At 40.9% G+C, this 19,499-nt stretch overlaps 1 protein-coding gene across 3 annotated transcripts in view; it reads right to left on the bottom strand.

Annotated features, from left to right (window-relative positions):
* The window catches only part of nlgn1 (neuroligin 1), a 115,608-nt gene that overhangs the window by 32,445 nt on the left and 63,664 nt on the right, over positions 1-19,499 (bottom strand). For all 3 annotated transcript variants that reach the window (XM_061883258.1, XM_061883259.1, XM_061883260.1), the window contains 4 exons: positions 10,155-10,307; positions 6,645-6,857; positions 2,557-2,823; positions 2,084-2,445 (listed from right to left, as the gene is read on the bottom strand). In XM_061883258.1, coding sequence (XP_061739242.1) covers positions 2,084-2,445; positions 2,557-2,823; positions 6,645-6,857; positions 10,155-10,307 — 995 coding nt within the window. The remainder of the gene's footprint in view (positions 1-2,083; positions 2,446-2,556; positions 2,824-6,644; positions 6,858-10,154; positions 10,308-19,499) is intronic.

The following is a 19,499-nucleotide window of genomic DNA, read 5'->3' as shown; positions in this document are numbered from 1 at the left end:
TCAAGGAAACCACGGATGTGACGAGGTTGGTAGAAGTTGGGGATTGAACCGGAAACCACTTATATCTGTCAGTAGACTCGCTATGGAAGCGCTCAAAACTACAACAAAGGTGGCGGGGACAAGGCGCTGTCGAAGTGGAGGCACGTAGCTAAGAGCACCCGCAAAACGGCGCATACCGGAGAGACAGTCAAAGAGCGGCTTAAAGATGATTTATAAATCAATCTTTGCAACAATTTGAGCAAAGAACCACCACAAGATGTTATGTAGACCACAATGAAGTATTTTATATGAAAATCATATTATAATGCGCGTTTTGTATCAAAACGCGCATTATGTCCCCCCCTGCCCACCTCCCTATCTTGCCGATTGTATTGTACCATATGTCCCGGCAAGAAATCTGCGTTCAAAAGACTCCGGCTTATTAGTGATTCCTAGAGCCCAAAAAAAGTCTGCGGGCTATAGAGCGTTTTCCGTTCGGGCTCCAGTACTCTGTAATTTCCTCCCGGTAACAGTTCGAGATGCTACCTCAGTAGAAGCATTTAAGTCTCACCTTAAAACTCATGTGTATACTCTAGCCTTTAGATAGACCTCCTTTTTAGACCAGTTGATCTGCCGCTTCTTTTCTTTTTTCTCCTATGTCCCCCCCTCCCTTGTGGAGGGGGTGCGGTCCGATGACCATGGATGAAGTACTGGCTGTCCAGAGTCGAGACCCAGGATGGACCGCTCGTCGGGACCCAGGATGGACCGCTCGCCTGTATCGGTTGGGGACATCTCTACGCTGCTGATTCGCCTCCGCTTGAGATGGTTTCCTGTGGACGGGACTCTCGCTGCTGTCTTGGATCCGCTTGAACTGAGCTCTCGCGGCTGTGTTGGAGCCACTATGGATTGAACTTTCACAGTATCATGTTAGACCCGCTCGACATCCATTGCTTTTGGTCCCCTAGAGGGGGGGGGGGGGGGGTTGCCCACATCTGAGGTCCTCTCCAAGGTTTCTCATAGTCAGCATTGTCACTGGCGTCCCACTGGATGTGAATTCTCCCTGCTCACTTGGTGTGAGTTTTCCTTGCCCTTTTGTGGGTCCTTCCGAGGATGTCGTAGTCGTAATTATTTGTGCAGTCCTTTGAGACATTTGTGATTTGGGGCTATATAAATAAACATTGATTGATTGATTGATTGAAAATAGACCTGAACAGACCCGCTCATGCGCCCTAAGGAATAGGATAGTAGGTTGAAAGTACGATTGTCCTTGTAATGCCGGCTGATCAACACTTACTGTAATAAGCCTGCGCTAATAATTTTGGGAAGCGAATTTGACCCGGCAGTAATTCAAGGCAGGTGCCGATTACATGCCCGGCGGCAATTCAAGGAATTACGATATATATATATATATATATATATATATATATATATATATATGAAATACTTGACTTGGTGAATCTAGCTTTAAATACACTCCTCCCCTCTTCAATCAATCAATCAATCAATGTTTACTTATATAGCCCTAAATCACTAGTGTCTCAAAGGGCTGCACAAACCACTACGACATCCTCGGTAGGCCCACATAAGGGCAAGGAAAACTCACACCCAGTGGGACATCTTAACCACGCCCCGCCCCCAACCACGCCCCCCACCTCCGAAAATCGGAGGTCTCAAGGTTGGTGGTGAAGTGAAGTGAATTATATTTATATAGCGCTTTTTCTCTAGTGACTCAAAGCGCTTTACATAGTGAACCCCAATATCTAAGTTACATTCAAACCAGTGTGGGTGGCCCCGGGAGCAGGTGGGTAAAGTGTCTTGCCCAAGGACACAACGGCAGTGACTAGGATGGCGGATGCGGGAATCTAACCTGCAACCCTCATGTTGCTGGCACGGCCGCTCTACCAACCGAGCTAAACCGGTAAGTATGTACTGATGAAGCCTGCTCGGATGAGAGGTTAAACGTCATCTACGACAATCTGAACAGTCCAGTTGCGATTAATTCAATGCTCTGGAACTACAATAACCTGATGATTGAGAATATTCATAGATTTACAACACTTTGGATTACTGTAAGAATAGACAACTTGCAATAACAATAATTCACCTGTTCTGTTTGACAGTGGTGGTAGAAAGCGTAGAAGTACGTGGGTGACCCAAAGCTTGAGTGCAGGTCAGCTGTGGCCACAGCAGGCGCCACCCACTGGTGATCTGTGAATAAGGCCAGCAGTGTCTTCCTGCGTGTCTCTGGGTTGTGTCTATCAGCCCAATCGGTGTACATAAACTTGATGGTCTCCCGGAGTATGTCTTTACCCTCAGGATAGCCATAGAGATCATCCACAAAGCTAGACACGGCATAGTCAAAGTCATTGGCCTGAACACCGTTTTCATTGTCCACGATCAGCTCCACAAATTTAAGACCCTCCCCTTGGTTCACTCCGAGCATAATATCATAGTTCAGGAATTCACCTGGAAAAAGATTAGTTTAGCTATAAGAAGGGTCACATTTAAATGGTTTCACTTCAGGTACTAGAGAACTGTTAGAAAGGCTGGATAATGAAGCGTATTGAAGTCTCGTACCTTGCTCCATGAGTATCTGAGGGTCGTCAGGGATGACGTCGCCGTCGATGACGGGTCCAAAGGCAATGTGGTACCGAGCCGGCTGGATGTCTTGATCGACCAACTCTTTGTGAGGTTTGTTCTGAAGACACGCCACAAGTTCTATCGTGTCCTCCAGGTTGCAGCCGACTTTGCGGGCCAGCATTCTGGCATACTTGGCTGGCTGGAAGCTGACAGCCCAACTTGAGAGCGCTGTGCCACTCTGGGTGATGGCCCTCTGAAACAGGCCTGAACATGGAGGAGGTGGAGGAAGGAGAGAAGGGGAAACACTTGATGTTAAATGCACGACACATTATCCCATCATCGATTGTTGATGTTTACTAATCGATTTTATAATCGTCCATGTCCAAATTGCGATACATCTAAAAATCGATTATTTCCCTCACCTCCATTTGTTATATTATGCTCTCTCTAACTCTTATTAATCTACCTTAATACAAACCTCCTTTCCATATGAGTTGGGAAATTGTGTTAGATGTAAATATAAACAAAATACAATGATTTGCAAATAATTTTCAACCCATATTCAGTTGAATATGCTACAAAGACAACATATTTGATGTTCAAACTGATTGTGATTAATCCTTAACTTTAGTATTTGATGCCCGCAACACGTGACAAAGAAGTTGGGAAAGGTGGCAATAAATACTGATAAAGTGGAGGAATGCTCAACAAATACTTATTTGGAACATCCCACTGGTGTGCAGGCTAATTGGGAACAGGTGGGTGCCATGATTGGGTATAAAAACAGCTTCCCAAAAAATGCTCAGTCTTTCACAAGAAAGGATGGGGCGAGGTACACCCCTTTGTCCACAACTGCGTGAGCAAATAGTCAAACAGTTTAAGAACAACGTTTCTCAAAGTGCAATTGCAAGAAATTTAGGGATTTCAACATCTACGGTCCATATCATCAAAAGGTTCAGAGAATCTGGAGAAATCACTCTACTTAAGCGGCATAGCCAGAAACCAACATTGAATGACCGTGACCTTCGATCCCTCAGACGGCATTATATCAAAAACCGACATCAATCTCTAAAGGATATCACCACATGGGCTCAGAAACACTTCAGAAAACCACTGTCACTAAATACAGTCGGTCGCTACATCTGTAAGTGCAAGTTAAAGCTCTACTATGCAAAGCGAAAGCCATTTATCAACAACATCCAGAAACACAGATGGACTGATACAAAGTGGAAAAGTGTTCTGTGGTCTGATGAGTCCACATTTCAAATTTTTGGGGGGAAATATTCGACATCGTGTCATCCGGACCAAAGGGGAAGCGAACCATCTAGACTGTTATCGATGCAAAGTTCAAAAGCCAGCATCTGTGATGGTATGGGGGTGAAAGAGGGTTTGTAATTTCCCGTTGATAAATGCTTACTTTCTGTAGTATCACAATTCCATCTACACTTCCTAAGCTTTACTAAGAACTTTTTTAAAGCTAGCTTAGGTATTAGCATGCCTGCACTTAGTTTTTATGTCGATATGTAACATGTTTAGCCTTGTCCTGCAATGATAATAGGACTTGATAATGATACTTAAAATGCTGACAAATGCAGTTTGTTTGCTGTAATGGAGGTGATTATTATTGACTTAGTGCGAGTCGCTTGTCAGCCAGAGAGGATCGTATTTTATGATGGGTGGCCAATCAATCGGCACGTCCCTAGTACAAACCCCGTTTCCATATGAGTTGGGAAATGGTGTTGGATATAAATATAAACAGAATACAATGATTTGCAAATCCTTTTCTACCAATATTCAATTGAATATGCTACAAAGACTATATATTTAACGTTCAAACAATAATAATTGGTAGAAATAATAATTAACTTAGAATTTCATGGCTGCAACACGTGCCAAAGTAGTTGGGAAAGGGCATGTTCACCTCTGTGTTACATCACCTTTTCTTTTAACAACACTCAATAAACGTTTGGGAACTGAGGAAAGTAATTGTTGAAGCCTTGAAAGTGGAATTCTTTCCCATTCTTGTTTTATGTAGAGCTTCAGTCGTTCAACAGTCCGGGGTCTCCGCTGTCGTATTTTACGCTTCATAATGTGCCACACATTTTCGATGGGAGACAGGTCATGACTGCAGGCGGGCCAGGAAAGTACCCGCACTCTTTTTTTTTACAAAGCCACGCTGTTGTAACACTTGTCTTGCTGAAATAAGCAGGGGCGTCGATGATAACGTTGCTTGGATGACAACATATGTTGCTCCAAAACCTGTATGAACCATTCAGCATTAATGGTGCCTTCACAGATGTGTAAGTTACCCATGCCTTGGGCACTAATACACCCCCATACCATCACAGATGCTGGCTTTTGAACTTTGCGCCTATAACAATCCGAATGGTTATTTTCCTCTTTGTTCCGGAGGACACTACGTCCTCTGTTTCCAAATATAATTTGAAATGTGAACTCGTCAGACCACAGAACACCTTTCCACTTTGCATCAGGAGGCGGAATAGCTCGGTTGGTAGAGTGGCCGTGCCAGCAACTTGAGGGTTGCAGGTTTGATTCCCGCTTCCGCCAACCTAGTCATTGGTGTTGTGTCCTTGGGCAAGACACTTTACCCAACTGCTCCCAGTGCCACCCACGCTGGTTTAAATGTAACTTAGATATTGGGTGTCACTATGTAAAGCGCTTTGAGTCACTTGAGAAAAGCGCTATATAAATATAATTCACTTCACTTCATCAGTCCATCTTAGGTGAGCTCGGGCCCAGCCAAGTCAGCGGCGTTTCAGGATATTGTTGATAAATGGGTTTGGCTTTGCATAGTAGAGTTTTAACTTGCACTTACTGATGTAGCGACCAACTGTATTTAGTGACAGTGGTTTTTTTGTAGTGTTCCTGAGCCCATGTGGTGATATCCTTTAGAGATTGACGTCGGTTTTTGATTCAGTGCCGTCTGAGGGATTGAAGGTCACGGTCATTCAATGTTGGTTTCCGGCCATGCCGCTTACGTGGAGTGATTTTTCCAGATTCTCTGAACCTTTTGATAATATTATGGACCGTAGATGTTGAAATCCCTAAATTTCTTGCAATTGCACTTTGAGAAAGGTTGTTCTTAAACTGTTTGACTATTTGCTCACGCAGTTGTGGACAAAGGGGTGTACTTCGCCCCATCCTTTCTTGTGAAAGATTGAGCATTTTTTGGGAAGCTGTTTTTATACCCAATCATGGCACCCACCTGTTCCCAATTAGCCTGCACACCTGTGGGATGTTCCAAACAAGTGTTTGATGAGCATTCCTCAACTTTATCAGTATAATTGCCACCTTTCTCAACTTTTTTGTCATGTGTTGCTAGCATCAAAATTAACTGTAGTTAATGACAGTGGTTTTATGAAGTGATCCTGAGCCCATGTGGTGATATCTTTTACACACTGATTTTGGTTTTTGATGCAGTACCGCCTGAGGGATCAAAAGCCCGTAATATCATCGCTTACGTGCAGTGATCTCTCCAGATTCTCTGAACTTTTTGATGATTTTACGGACCGTAGATGGTAAAATCCCTAAATTCCTTGCAATAGCTCGTTGAGAAATGTTGTTCTAAAACTGTTCGACAATTTGCTTACAAATTGGTGACCCTCGCCCCATCCTTGTTTGTGAATTACTTAGCATTTCATGGAAGCTGCTTTTATACCCAATCATGGCACCCACCTGTTCCCAATTAGCCTGCACACCTGTGGGGTATTCCAAATAAGTGTTTGATGAGCATTTCTCAACTTTGTAGCATATTTTAAACTGAATATGGGTTGAAAATTATTTGCAAATCATTGTATTCCGTTTATATTTACATCTAACACAAGTTCCCAACTCATATGGAAACGGGGTTTGTATTTACAAGTTATTATATAAAAGTTATTTATTCGACAGGTTTTTCCAGCACCACTCATGTACTTCACTGTACGTGCATTTTTACTCCATTTAATTATAAATGTCACATGTGGTAATGTATCAAACTTAAGTTCCTAATAGGCATCACTTGTGTAATTGACTGGAAAGCATCATCAATACACCTGTTTTCCCGGTAAGCTTACAGCTCTTACCTTTGGTGGAGTTGCTCCAGCGGTTGCCCTCGGAGTAGTGAGACAGCGTGAGAAGATTGACACAGGAGGCTCCGGCTCCTGAACCAAACACAGTAATGCGTAATGGATCCCCGCCAAAGGCTGCAATATTCTCACTGGTCCACCGAAGAGCCTGGATTTGGTCCAACAAGCCATAATTCCCTTTGGCTGCCTGGTCACCAGTACTCAGGAATCCTACAATTCAAAAAGAGAGAGGCTATGAGAACCTAAAATATTTGTTTTTTCTCCTCTTGACTCTTGCTGACAAAATATGCTCAACTGTGTGCCGTAACCTTCCAAAGTGGGATCTGACAAATACCTGAAAATTACAGTGGGGCAAAAAAGTATTTAGTCAGCCACCGATTGTGCAAGTTCTCCCACTTAAAATGACGACAGAGGTCTGTAATTTTCATCATAGGTACACTTCAACTGTGAGAGACAGAATGTGAAAAAAAAAATCCAGGAAATCACATTGTAGGAATTTTAAAGAATTTATTTGTAAATTATGGTGGAAAATAAGTATTTGGTTAACCCTTCAAAGCTCTCACTGATGGAAGGAGGTTTTGGCTCAAAATCTCACGATACATGGCCCCATTCATTCTTTCCTTAACACGGATCAATCGTCCTGTCCCCTTAGCAGAAAAACAGCCCCAAAGCATGATGTTTCCACCCCCATGCTTCACAGTAGGTATGGTGTTCTCGGCATGCAACTCAGTATTCTTCTTCCTCCAAACACGACGAGTTGAGTTTATACCAAAATGGATACATGGATGATACAGCAGAGGATTGGGAGAATGTCATGTGGTCAGATGAAACCAAAATAGAACTATTTGGTATAAACTCAACTCGTTGTGTTTGGAGGAAGAAGAATACTGAGTTGCATCCCAAGAACACCACACCTACTGTGAAGCATGGGGGGTGGAAACATCATGCTTTGGGGCTGTTTTTCTGCTAAGGGGACAGGACGATTGATCCGTGTTAAGGAAAGAATGAATGGGGAGATGTATCATGAGATTTTGAGACAAAACCTCCTTCCATCAGTGAGAGCTTTGAAGGGTTGACCAAATACTTATTTTCCACCATAATTTAGGATTGGGAAAATGTCATGTGGTCAGATGAAACCGAAATAGAACAGCATTAGCGATTTTGCATGGCAATTTCAAAGGATTTCAAAAGTGTTAATAAAAACTACAACTAAATACACATTAAAATCAAACAGCTGGTGCATACTATCAATCAATCAATCAATCAATGTTTACTTGTATAGCCCTAAATCACTAGTGTCTCAAAGGGCTGCACAAACCACTACGACAGCCTCGGTAGGCCCACATAAGGGCAAGGAAAACTCACACCCAGTGGGACATCGGTGACAATAATGACTATGAGAACCTTAGAGAGGAGGAAAGCAATGGATGTCGAGCAGGTCTAACATGATACTGTGAGAGTTCAATCCACAATGGATCCAACACAGTCGCGAGAGTCCAGTCCACCACAGCAGCGAGAGTCCTGTTCACAGCGGAGCCAGCAGGAAACCATCACAAGCGGAGGCGGATCAGCAGCGCAGAGATGTCCCCAGCCGATACACAGGCAAGCAGTACATGGCCACCGAATCGGACCGGACCCCCTCCACAAGGGAGAGTGGGACATAGAAGAAAAAGAAAAGAAACGGCAGATCAACTGGTCTAAAAAGGGAGTCTATTTAAAGGCTAGAGTATACAAATGAGTTTTAAGGTGAGATTTAAATGCTTCTACTGAGGTGGCATCTCGAACTGTTACCGGGAGGTCATTCCAGAGTACTGGAGCCCGAACAGAAAACGCTCTATAGCCCGCAGACTTTTTTTGGGCTTTGGGAATCACTAATAAGCCGGAGTCCTTTGAACGCAGATTTCTTGCCAGGACATATGGTACAATACAATCGGCAAGATAGGATGGAGCTAGACCGTGTAGTATTTTATACGTAAGTAGTAAAACCTTAAAGTCACATCTTAAGTGCACAGGAAGCCAGTGCAGGTGAGCCAGTACAGGCGTAATGTGATCAAACTTTCTTGTTCATACTAAGTGTAATACTTACATTATAAACACTTTTTAGGGGGTAACAAAAGACTAGATGCAGCCAAGACTGAATTTACGAGCCAACCCAAGTCTTGGGCTAGTAACTTAACACGTGCACTTAAGATGTGACTTTAAGGTTTTACTACTTACGTATAAAATACCACACGGTCTAGCTCCATCCTATCTTGCCGATTGTATTGTACCATATGTCCCGGCAAGAAATCTGCGTTCAAAAGACTCCGGCTTATTAGTGATTCCTAGAGCCCAAAAAAAGTCTGCGGGCTATAGAGCGTTTTTCGTTCGGGCTCCAGTACTCTGGAATGCCCTCCCGGTAACGGTTCGAGATGCCACCTCAGTAGAAGCATTTAAGTCTCACCTTAAAACTCATCTGTATACTCTAGCCTTTAAATAGACCTCCTTTTTAGACCAGTTGATCTGCCGATTCTTTTCTTTTTTCTCCTATGTCCCCCCCCTCCCTTGTGGAGGGGGTCCGGTCCGATGACCATGGATGAAGTACTGGCTGTCCAGAGTCGAGACCCAGGATGGACCGCTCGCCTGTGTATCGGTTGGGGACATCTCTATGCTGCTGCTCCGCCTCCGCTTGGGATGGTTTCCTGTGGACGGGACTCTCACTGCTGTCTTGGATCCGCTTTGAACTGAACTCTCGCGGCTGTGTTGGAGCCACTATGGATTGAACTTTCACAGTATCATGTTAGACCCGCTCGACATCCATTGCTTTCGGTCCCCTAGAGGGGGGGGGAGGGGGGGGGGGGGTTGCCCACATCTGAGGTCCTCTCCAAGGTTTCTCATAGTCAGCATTGTCACTGGCGTCCCACTGGATGTGAATTCTCCCTGCCCACTGGGTGTCAGTTTTCTTTGCCCTTTTGTGGATTCTTCCGAGGATGTCGTAGTCGTAATGATTTGTGCAGTCCTTTGAGACATTTGTGATTTAGGGCTATATAAATAAACATTGATTGATTGATTGATTGATTGATTGACAGTATCGATTCCCAGGTGGGGGGATTTGTTACCCAATCGGTTCAAATTTGAACGGTACTCATCCCTAGTGCTAAGTCAGACTTGCAACACTATGTCCAGGTAAACGCCACACGGACAAGTTGCGAGATTGAAACCCCGGATCGCCTGAGTGTGAAGAAGACGTGCTAACCACTTTCCGCCGCGCTGCCCTTGTTTATGAATCATGCAATATAAACAACATTGACTTGGCACGGAGTCACGTTGTAAATCAGTCCTGTGTATAACGATGGTGAGCGCGACATTAAAATGTTACTTTGGTAATATATTACTCTCTATACTGTTTAAGTGCGTGTTTATACATGCATATTAAGTTTAGTTGATCTCCTGTAGTAAGATATTGTAAAATATGTGGCTTACCAATACAAATATTAGCTGATCAGTCTCACAAGTTAAGTGCCATACCTAGGACCCCCAAGCGGTAGTTGACTGTTATGACAATGACATTTCCATAGCTGGCCAGGATGCTGCCATCAAACAGGTTTCCAGTTCCTTCCATGTAGGATCCACCGTGGATGAAAACCATCACTGGCTTGGGGCTTCCACTCTCCCTTATGTCTACAGATAGAACAAGGCAGAAGAACTGATCAGATGTGCAGTTGATTCACACAATATCAGAACCTTCAGGAATATAATTGACCAGGGGTCTCCAACTTTCATCACAATGAAACATACTTAGACAAAAACAGAGGAGAGGTGTATGTGTTTTATTTACATGACTGGCAACCGTGAAATCAGGGGTGTCCAACGTGTGCGACCCGCTGCTCGATTTCTATTTACACATTCTAAAGACAAAATAAACATGGCTTTTAATATTACACAAGAATACTATGACTAAAATGTAGCAGGACCTGTGAACCAAAATGGGAGACTACCTGTGCTTCTTTTTGGTCTTTGATACATCTCCGTGCGTTCTGTCATGATGGACACAAATTTCTTCCAAGAAATGGTTGGCGGTGTAATAATATTAGTAAATCTGTTATGATCCGCGGCCCGGATCATTACATATTCTGGTTTTGTTCCGTTTTTGTATTATAGTCTGCCAATGTTTGCCTTAGTTCCTTGTTTAGTCTGTTTCCATAGTAACTTATTATTTTCATCTGCCGTGGTTTCCAGACGCACACCTGTTTTGTTAATCACCACCCTTATTCAAGCCTGCCTTTTGAATGAATGAATGAATGGTTTGAATGGTTTATTTTGAGCCATGCAAACAAAACAAAAGAATGACATAAAATACAAAATAAATATATATATACATTATTTTTACACCTACATTGAAAACATTACATGTGACTAATCTTTTGTAGATGTCAAGATTGGCTCAAAAGGGAGTGGGAAAAAGTAAACTTATTAGGTCCCACCCCTATACATATACAATATATATATATATATACACAATATGTAATACAATAATACATATAATATAATTCAATTCAGTGGTTGCTGCATAGATGCTATATATTATCTATATATAATACATTTAAATTCACACACACTTACATATTTACATATGCACACACATGTTTATGTTTTGTTAGTTTTGGACTTTATTGTTTATGTTTTGTTAGTTTTGCACATTCACTCTCGCATCCTAGTTATTGTTTCACGCAGTTTGTGTTTCACTACAGTAACGATTCCATTTCCATGCTTTCGCGCTATGCATTTGTTTACCTCTAGCTCTCATGTTAGTAGTTTTTGTTTTGCCTTTTGTGCCTTGTGCAAATTTGTCGGTTATTTTCCTTGCTCCCATGCTAGCGCTTTTAGTTCTTTTCTAGCTCCCGTGCTAGTTCTGTTTGTTTTGACTAAGTCTGTTTTATTTATTAAATAAATCTTAATTTCTTACAGTACGCTGTGTTCGGTTGCCCGACTGCATCCTTGGAAGAACGATCCCGCATCACAATGCCCAGCAATCATTACAAAATCATTAACATAATAACATAGTATCTCAAAGGGTTTAGATTAGGAAAGGCAAGTTTATTTTATAGCACACAGCAATTTAAAGTGCTTTACAGTTGTAAAAAAAAATACAAGAATGTGAACAAAATCATTAACATAAACATAATCAGGAATTATTCTACTCTGTATTTAACCCTATAACCCAATGTTAAGCTGTGGATGTTTGGTTCACATATATTGACCTTCAATTTTGTTTTTTTGACATGATAGGTTTATTTATACCGAGGATGTCGTAGTGGTTTGTAGTGGTTTGTGCAGCCCCTTGAGACATTAGTGATTTAGGGCTATATAAGTAAACATTGATTGATTGATTTATGTTCTTATTTTCACTTCCACTTCCTCTTTGTTTCCTTTTGTCACCTGTTCTCCAGTCTGAGCGCTGGCTTTTTCACCTGTCCCTGATTAGCAATCAAGACACACCTGTTCGTGGTTGCCATTCAGAAGGCTTTATATGCACGGCACTTCATCTGCCGTCTCTGCATTCTGGGGCCACGACCAACTGAATTGAATTGCAGAAGTGGGTAGTAACGCGCTACATTTACTCCGTTACATCTACTTGAGTAACTTTTGGGATACATTGTACTTCAAAGAGTAGTTTTAATGCAATATATTTCACTTTTTTTGAGTATATTTATAGAGAAGAAACGCTACTTTTACACCGCTCCATTTATCTACATTCAGCTCGCTACTCGCTACTGATTTTTATCGATCTGTTAATGCACGCTTTGTTTGTTTTGTCAGACAGACCTTCAAAGTAGGATCTATCACATGCCTGCGTTTCACCAATCAAATGCAGTCACTGGTGACGTATGACTCCGTTTCACCAATCAAATGCAGTCACTGGTGACCTTTGACTCAGTTTCACCAATCTAATGCAGTCACTGGTGACGTTTGACTCCGTTTCACCAATCAAATGCAGTCACTGGTGACCTTTGACTCCGTTTCACCAATCAAATGCAGTCACTGGTGACCTTTGACTCCGTTTCACCAATCAAATGCAGTCACTGGTGACGTTTGACTCCGTTTCACCAATCAAATGCAGTCACAGGTGACGTTTGACTCTGTTTCACCAATTAAATGCAGTCACTAGTGACGTTTGACTCCGTTTCACCAATCAAATGCAGTCACTGGTGACGTTTGACTCCGTTTCACTAATCAAACCGAGCCAGGCAGTCACATGATTAACTGCACACTTTTTAAAATAAAACATTTTTTAAAAACCTTTATTTATAAATTTCAACATTTACAAACAGTTGAAAATAATAATCAAAGTAAGTACAAAGACAGTACAAGACAGTATAAAAAACATACAAAACAACGCCAGGTGGTTGTAAATTCAAAGTAACTAAAATAGAATTAAAATATATATATATATATATATATATATATATATAAAATAAACAATGTGCAAAGCCGTAGGCTCACTTAATCTCAGTAAATAACTTAAATTTGGAACACAGCATCATCGTTTTCACAGCTTTTTGGTTGTTAGAGGTAGAGTGTTTTAATGTACAGTTCTAAATCTTTTTTAAAGGCACAAAAAACAGTTCGGGTATTGAGAAACTTACATTTATGAATATAAAACTTAGCCAATAGTATAATGAGGTTACAAAGGTAAAATTCATTTTCAAATTTTTTTTCAATACAGTGTAAAACCAAATATATATTATTTAATACATATTATTGTTTTAGTTGCTTAAGAGATATTCCTGGCTCTGAATTTGTTCTTTAGTATTTTTATGTTTTTGTGCATTACTTGTTGCCGTCATCATTAAACGAACAGGTTACTCATCAGTTACTCAGTAGTTTTTTCACAAAATACTTTTTACTTTTACTCAAGTAAACATTTGGGTGAATACTCCTTACTTTTACTTGAGTAATACATCTCTAAAGTAACAGTACTCTTACTTGAGTACAATTTCTGGCTACTCTACCCACCCAATTGAATAAGAGCAAAGTATCACAGTAAATATGCCAGAATTAGCGACAATAGTTAGATTTTAACACAACAATGGCACCGGAATGTAACAGGTTTTAGTATTTTTTTTATGTAAAAGATGTAGAAGATTGCATCCTTCAAAATTTCTGTATGTGGCCCTCACTGGAAAAATTTTGGACACCCCTGGTTTAAATTGTATTGTGGAAGAAGAAGAAAAGAAGCATAATGTCTGAATTGAAGAGTCACTAAAATATAAAATACGAGGAGCTGAAACAAACGTCTTTCCAGCTACTCGTCATCATGTTGGAGAAGCCTGGTTCTAGACGTACCGAGCTGGTGGAGTAATCCATGTTCTGTACAAGTAAAATGATGGCTTGGATGTGATAAAGTGAATAAAAAGTCCTCCAATTACTGCATGAATTATTTTGGGATGGGAGATGCTGGATTCATACCAGGAACCCTCAAGTTTCCGGACGACATCTGAGTCCCGCCGCCCACCAGAGTGTGACTGCAGAGTAATGAATAATGGCTTTCATTTTAAAGTGTTTTAGGTATCTTCACAGGCCCGATATTATTCCAATCTATCATTCTTAGTATCTTTTCACCAGACGACTTTTCATGCTGTCAATGAAGATAAACAAGGTCGTTTTTTGTCCTGTCGGTCATATTGATGAATTTTCATTAGTTGCAGTGGATGTACTTGTATTTAAATGTGTAAGCAAAGAATTTTATATATATATATATGTATATATATATATATATATATATATACATACACAGTATATGTATACTTGTATATATACATATGCATACGTATATATACATATTAGACATATGTATATATATATATATACCGTATTTCCTTGAATTGCCGCAGGGCATATAGTTTGCGCCTGCCTTGAGTTACAGCCTGGTCAAACTCGTGACATCACGAGTGACACTTCCCCTGTCATCATTTTCAAAATGGAGGAGGCTGATTTCAATGCCGGTATTTTGAAATCGCATAAAGGGAAGAAGATTAAGAGCTATTCAGTAGGATTTAAGGTCCAAGCTTACGTCACACTCAATTTTTTTACTGCATGCCTTTGGTAAATGCCGGAGTGAGAAGAGGTTTTAAAATAATTAGCGCATGCTTACTTTTACCGCATGCCTTTGGTAAGCGCTGGAGTGACAAGAGGTTTTAAATTAATTAGCGCCCATGCGGCAATTCATGGAAATACGCTATATATATATATATATATATATATATATATATATATATGCTAATTCATCAAATATTTACATTTTGTGATAAACATGATTCATCATTGGTGGAATAAATTTTTTATTAGTGTTTTTCAATCTTAATGTTATATTATCATAAGATACACCATATTGCATGAGCATGTCTTCCGACATTTCTGTGCATTTTAGTTGTAATTTTCATATCAGTAATTAGAATAACTTTTGTCTCCATCCATCTATCCATCCATCCATCATCTTCCGCTTATCCGAGGTCGGGTCGCGGGGGCAACAGCCTAAGCAGGGAAACCCAGACTTCCCTCTCCTCAGCCACTTCGTCTAGCTCTTCCCGGGGGATCCCGAGGCGTTCCCAGGCCAGCCGGGAGACATAGTCTTCCCAACGTGTCCTGGGTCTTCCCCGTGGCCTCCTACCGGTTGGACGTGCCCTAAACACCTCCCTAGGGAGGCGTTCGGGTGGCATCCTGACCAGATGCCCGAACCACCTCATCTGGCTCCTCTCGATGTGAAGGAGCAGCGGCTTTACTTTGAGTTCCTCCCGGATGGCAGAGCTTCTCACCCTATCTCTAAGGGAGAGCCCCGCCACACGGCAGAGGAAACTCATTTCGGCCGCTTGTACCCGTGATCTTATCCTTTCGGTCATGACCCAAAGCTCATGACCATAGGTGAGGATGGGAACGTAGATCGACCGGTAAATTGAGAGCTTTGCCTTCCGGCTCAGCTCCTTCTTCACCACAACGGATCGATACAACGTCCGCATTACTGAAGACGCCGCACCGATCCGCCTGTCGATCTCACGACCCACTCTTCCCCCACTCGTGAACAAGACTCCTAGGTACTTGAACTCCTCCACTTGGGGCAGGGTCTCCTCCCCAACCCGGAGATGGCACTCCACCCTTTTCCGGGCGAGAACCATGGACTCGGACTTGGAGGTGCTGATTCTCATTCCGGTCGCTTCACACTCGGCTGCGAACCGATCCAGCGAGAGCTGAAGATCCCGGTCAGATGAAGCCATCAGGACCACATCATCTGCAAAAAGCAGAGACCTAATCCCGCGGCCACCAAACCGGAACCCCTCAACGCCTTGACTGCGCCTAGAAATTCTGTCCATAAAAGTTATGAACAGAATCGGTGACAAAGGACTGCCTTGGCGGAGTCCAACCCTCACTGGAAATGTGTTCGACTTACTGCCGGCAATGCGGACCAAGCTCTGACACTGATCGTACAGGGAGCGGACTGCCACAATAAGACAGTCCGATACCCCATACTCTCTGAGCACTCCCCACAGGACTTCCCTAGGGACACGGTCGAATGCCTTCTCCAAGTCCACAAAGCACATGTAGACTGGTTGGGCAAACTCCCATGCACCCTCAAGAACCCTGCCGAGAGTATAGAGCTGGTCCACAGTTCCACGACCAGGACGAAAACCACACTGTTCCTCCTGAATCCGAGGTTCGACTATCCGGCGTAGCCTCCTCTCCAGTACACCTGAATAAACCTTACCGGGAAGGTTTATTCTTTTGTCTCTAGCTTGCAATCACATTCTTTATTGTAATTATTAATAACATTACCTTTGATGTAGGTTTGACCAATGAGACATCCTACTAGATTCTAAAACTAATTCAAATGAAGATCAAATGTTTTGTGTTGCTATGATAGTTTTTCCTAAATGAGGCACCAAATTTTATGGTTAATGACCTAATGTACCAAATTATTTGGTACATTGTGTGATAAACTAATAAATATAATCTTTTTCTTTTTTTTTTAAGTGCAGTACCCCACATTTTGTAATAACTTTCACAATATGCAACAAGTTATTACAAAATGCGTTCAAAAAATGTGGCGTTTGTATATAGTATTACTGTACATTATTCCATAACATGGTCACTACTGCCTACTTTCTCTTGTTATATTCTTATTTTACTGTCATATTTTTATACCCATTGTTGCTTTTTAATTTTTATTCTTATTGTAATATTTCTCTATTTTGTTTCCATTTAAACCCCCATTATTTACTTTAATTTAAATTGATCTCAACTCTGTACACTGCTGCTGGAATTTTAATTTTCCTGAAGGAACTCTCCTGAAGGAATCAATAAAGTACTATCTATCTATCTATCTATCTATCTATCTATCTATCTATATTGCATCATGATTACATAATGCGTTGTTACAGGGCTTTTTTGAGAGCGTCGCGGCCTAAAAGGCCTGATTAAAGTGGCTAAGTTTTGAGAGTTTTTCTCTAAAATGACATTGCATCAGCTTTTAATTTTACAAATTGTGTTATTAATGTTTGAAGTTTTCCTTGTAGCCTCAACTCTAAAATGCCCAGGATTTCAACAAATCCACCAAAATATTATTTAAAAAAAATTATTATTAAGTGCAGAGCACAATTCCCAACATTTACTGGAATTTACCAGTACCCCTGTGACAAGGGTGTCCAAGGTTTTGTTGGCCACATGTTGTCGGAGAAAAACAAAACAGGAAAAAATTGAGAAAAAAAGAGCTAAATGATGCAAAGAGAAAAGAGCTGAACATTTTATACAACACTTTGAAAAGTTTATGTATGTGGGGGACCTTGTGCTTTATTTATTTATTATTTATGTTTTATTTATTTATTATTTTTGGATTTTGTTAAAAAAAAAAAATTATAAACAAAACTACGGTATGAATCAAATTTAGTGTTATAAGTGACAAAGTATTAAGTTTTTACACTCAAGCTGCGATCCACAAATGACACCCTGGCCGCACTAGGCTACTTTATCACATTGTTTTGTCTTTAAATATATGTCTTTAAATATATAAATACGATATATATCGTATTTCCTTGAATTGCAGCCGGGGCGCTAATTCATTTAAAACCTCTTCTCACTCCTGCGCTTACCAAAGGCATGCGGTAAAAGTAAAAATGCGCTAATTATTTTAAAACCTCTTCTCACTCCGGCACTTACCAAAGGTATGAAGTAAAAATGTGTGTGTGATGTAAGTTTCGACCTTAAATCCTACTTAATAGCTCTTAATCTTCTTCCCTTAATGTGATTTCAAATTATCGGTATTGAAATCAGCCTCCTCCATTTTGAAAATGACGACCAGGCGGTAATACTAAGCATGCGCTAATTATTTTGGGAAGCGAGTAATTCAAGGCAGGCGCATACTATATGCCCTGCGGCAATTCAAGGAAATACGGTATCTGTTTTCAGCATTTTTTAATTTTTTTTTTACAAGATAAACAAATCTCAAAATGGCTTCTGCATACTTTGAATTTTTGTGATTGGGCTCCTAGTGGAAAAAGTTTGGACACCCCTGCTTAGGGCCTTGCAACCTCATTTTGAGCTTTTTTAGGAGTTTTTCCCAAAAAATGGGAAAGAAGTTGTGATAAAATTGCAACAATAAGTGAAAGTTGAAATAAATGGTTGTGATTTTCCCTCAATGTAACGGAAAATGTAATTTAATAACAAAACGACTGAAAGTTGGCTTATTTTAGCCCAGGGGGTCGAGAACCTTTTTGGCTGAGGGCCGTACAATATTTTATAACACTGAATACAACTAAATGTGTGCCTTTTTTATGTAAGACCAACATTTTTAGAGTATAATAAAACCCTTATTCTTATTAATAACATTGTTATTCTGAAGTTAACCAAAAATAAATAAAATACTTCTAATAAACAGGTGCGGAAAAAACGGGTGGATGGATTAAGATGCATGAGAATGTTTTATATTCTGAGCGTTATTTTTAACGATGATTACCAGCGAAATTATTCATTACTTATCGTGTTAAGCAATGTCAGCTAAGATTTACCTGAGAGCCAGATGCAGTCATCAAAAGAGCCACATTTGGCTCTAGAGCCATAGGTTCCCTACCCCTGTTTTGGCCAAAATAAAGTACACCTGTATTGTTTTTTTAAAAACAGACCAAAAATGTTATGCAAACACTGCAGGTCATAAGTTAGTCAGAAACAAATCATTTGCAAACAGCAGAGAAGTTACAAAACTGGACACGTCCTCTTTGGCGGTGCGGGGAAATGATGTCCGTAAAGACAAAGAACAGAACTCGTCACAAAGAACAGCGGCCAATGTCTAAGACCCCTTCCCTACCGGAGGAAATGTCTGCCACGGCCAACAGAACACCACCAGAAACATGGTCGAATGTATTTTTCAAGTACTAATTTACAAACCCCGTTTCCATATGAGTTGGGATATTGTGTTAGATGTAAATATAAACGGAATACAATGATTTGCAAATCCTTTTCAACCCATATTCAGTTTAATGCACTACAAATACAAGATATTTGATGTTCAAGCTCATAAACTTTGTTTTTTTTTGTGCAAATAATAATAACTTAGAATTTCATGGCTGCAACACGTGCCAGAGTAGTTGGGAAAGGGCATGTTCACCACTGTGTTACATCACCTTTTCTTTTAACAACACTCAATAAACGTTTGGGAACTGAGGAAACTAATTGTTGAAGCTTTGAAAGTGGAATTCTGTCCCATTCTTGTTTTATGTAGAGTTTCAGTCGTTCAACAGTCCGGGGTCTCCGCTGTCGTATTTTACGCTTCATAATGCGCCACACATTTCCGATGGGAGACAGGTCTGGACTGCAGGCGGGCCGGGA

Source organism: Nerophis ophidion, linkage group LG22 (genome assembly GCF_033978795.1).
Source record: "Nerophis ophidion isolate RoL-2023_Sa linkage group LG22, RoL_Noph_v1.0, whole genome shotgun sequence".
Taxonomy (NCBI): Eukaryota; Metazoa; Chordata; class Actinopteri; order Syngnathiformes; family Syngnathidae; genus Nerophis; species Nerophis ophidion.
Note: the sequence above shows the minus strand (reverse complement) of the source record. Positions and strands in the feature narration are given on the sequence as shown.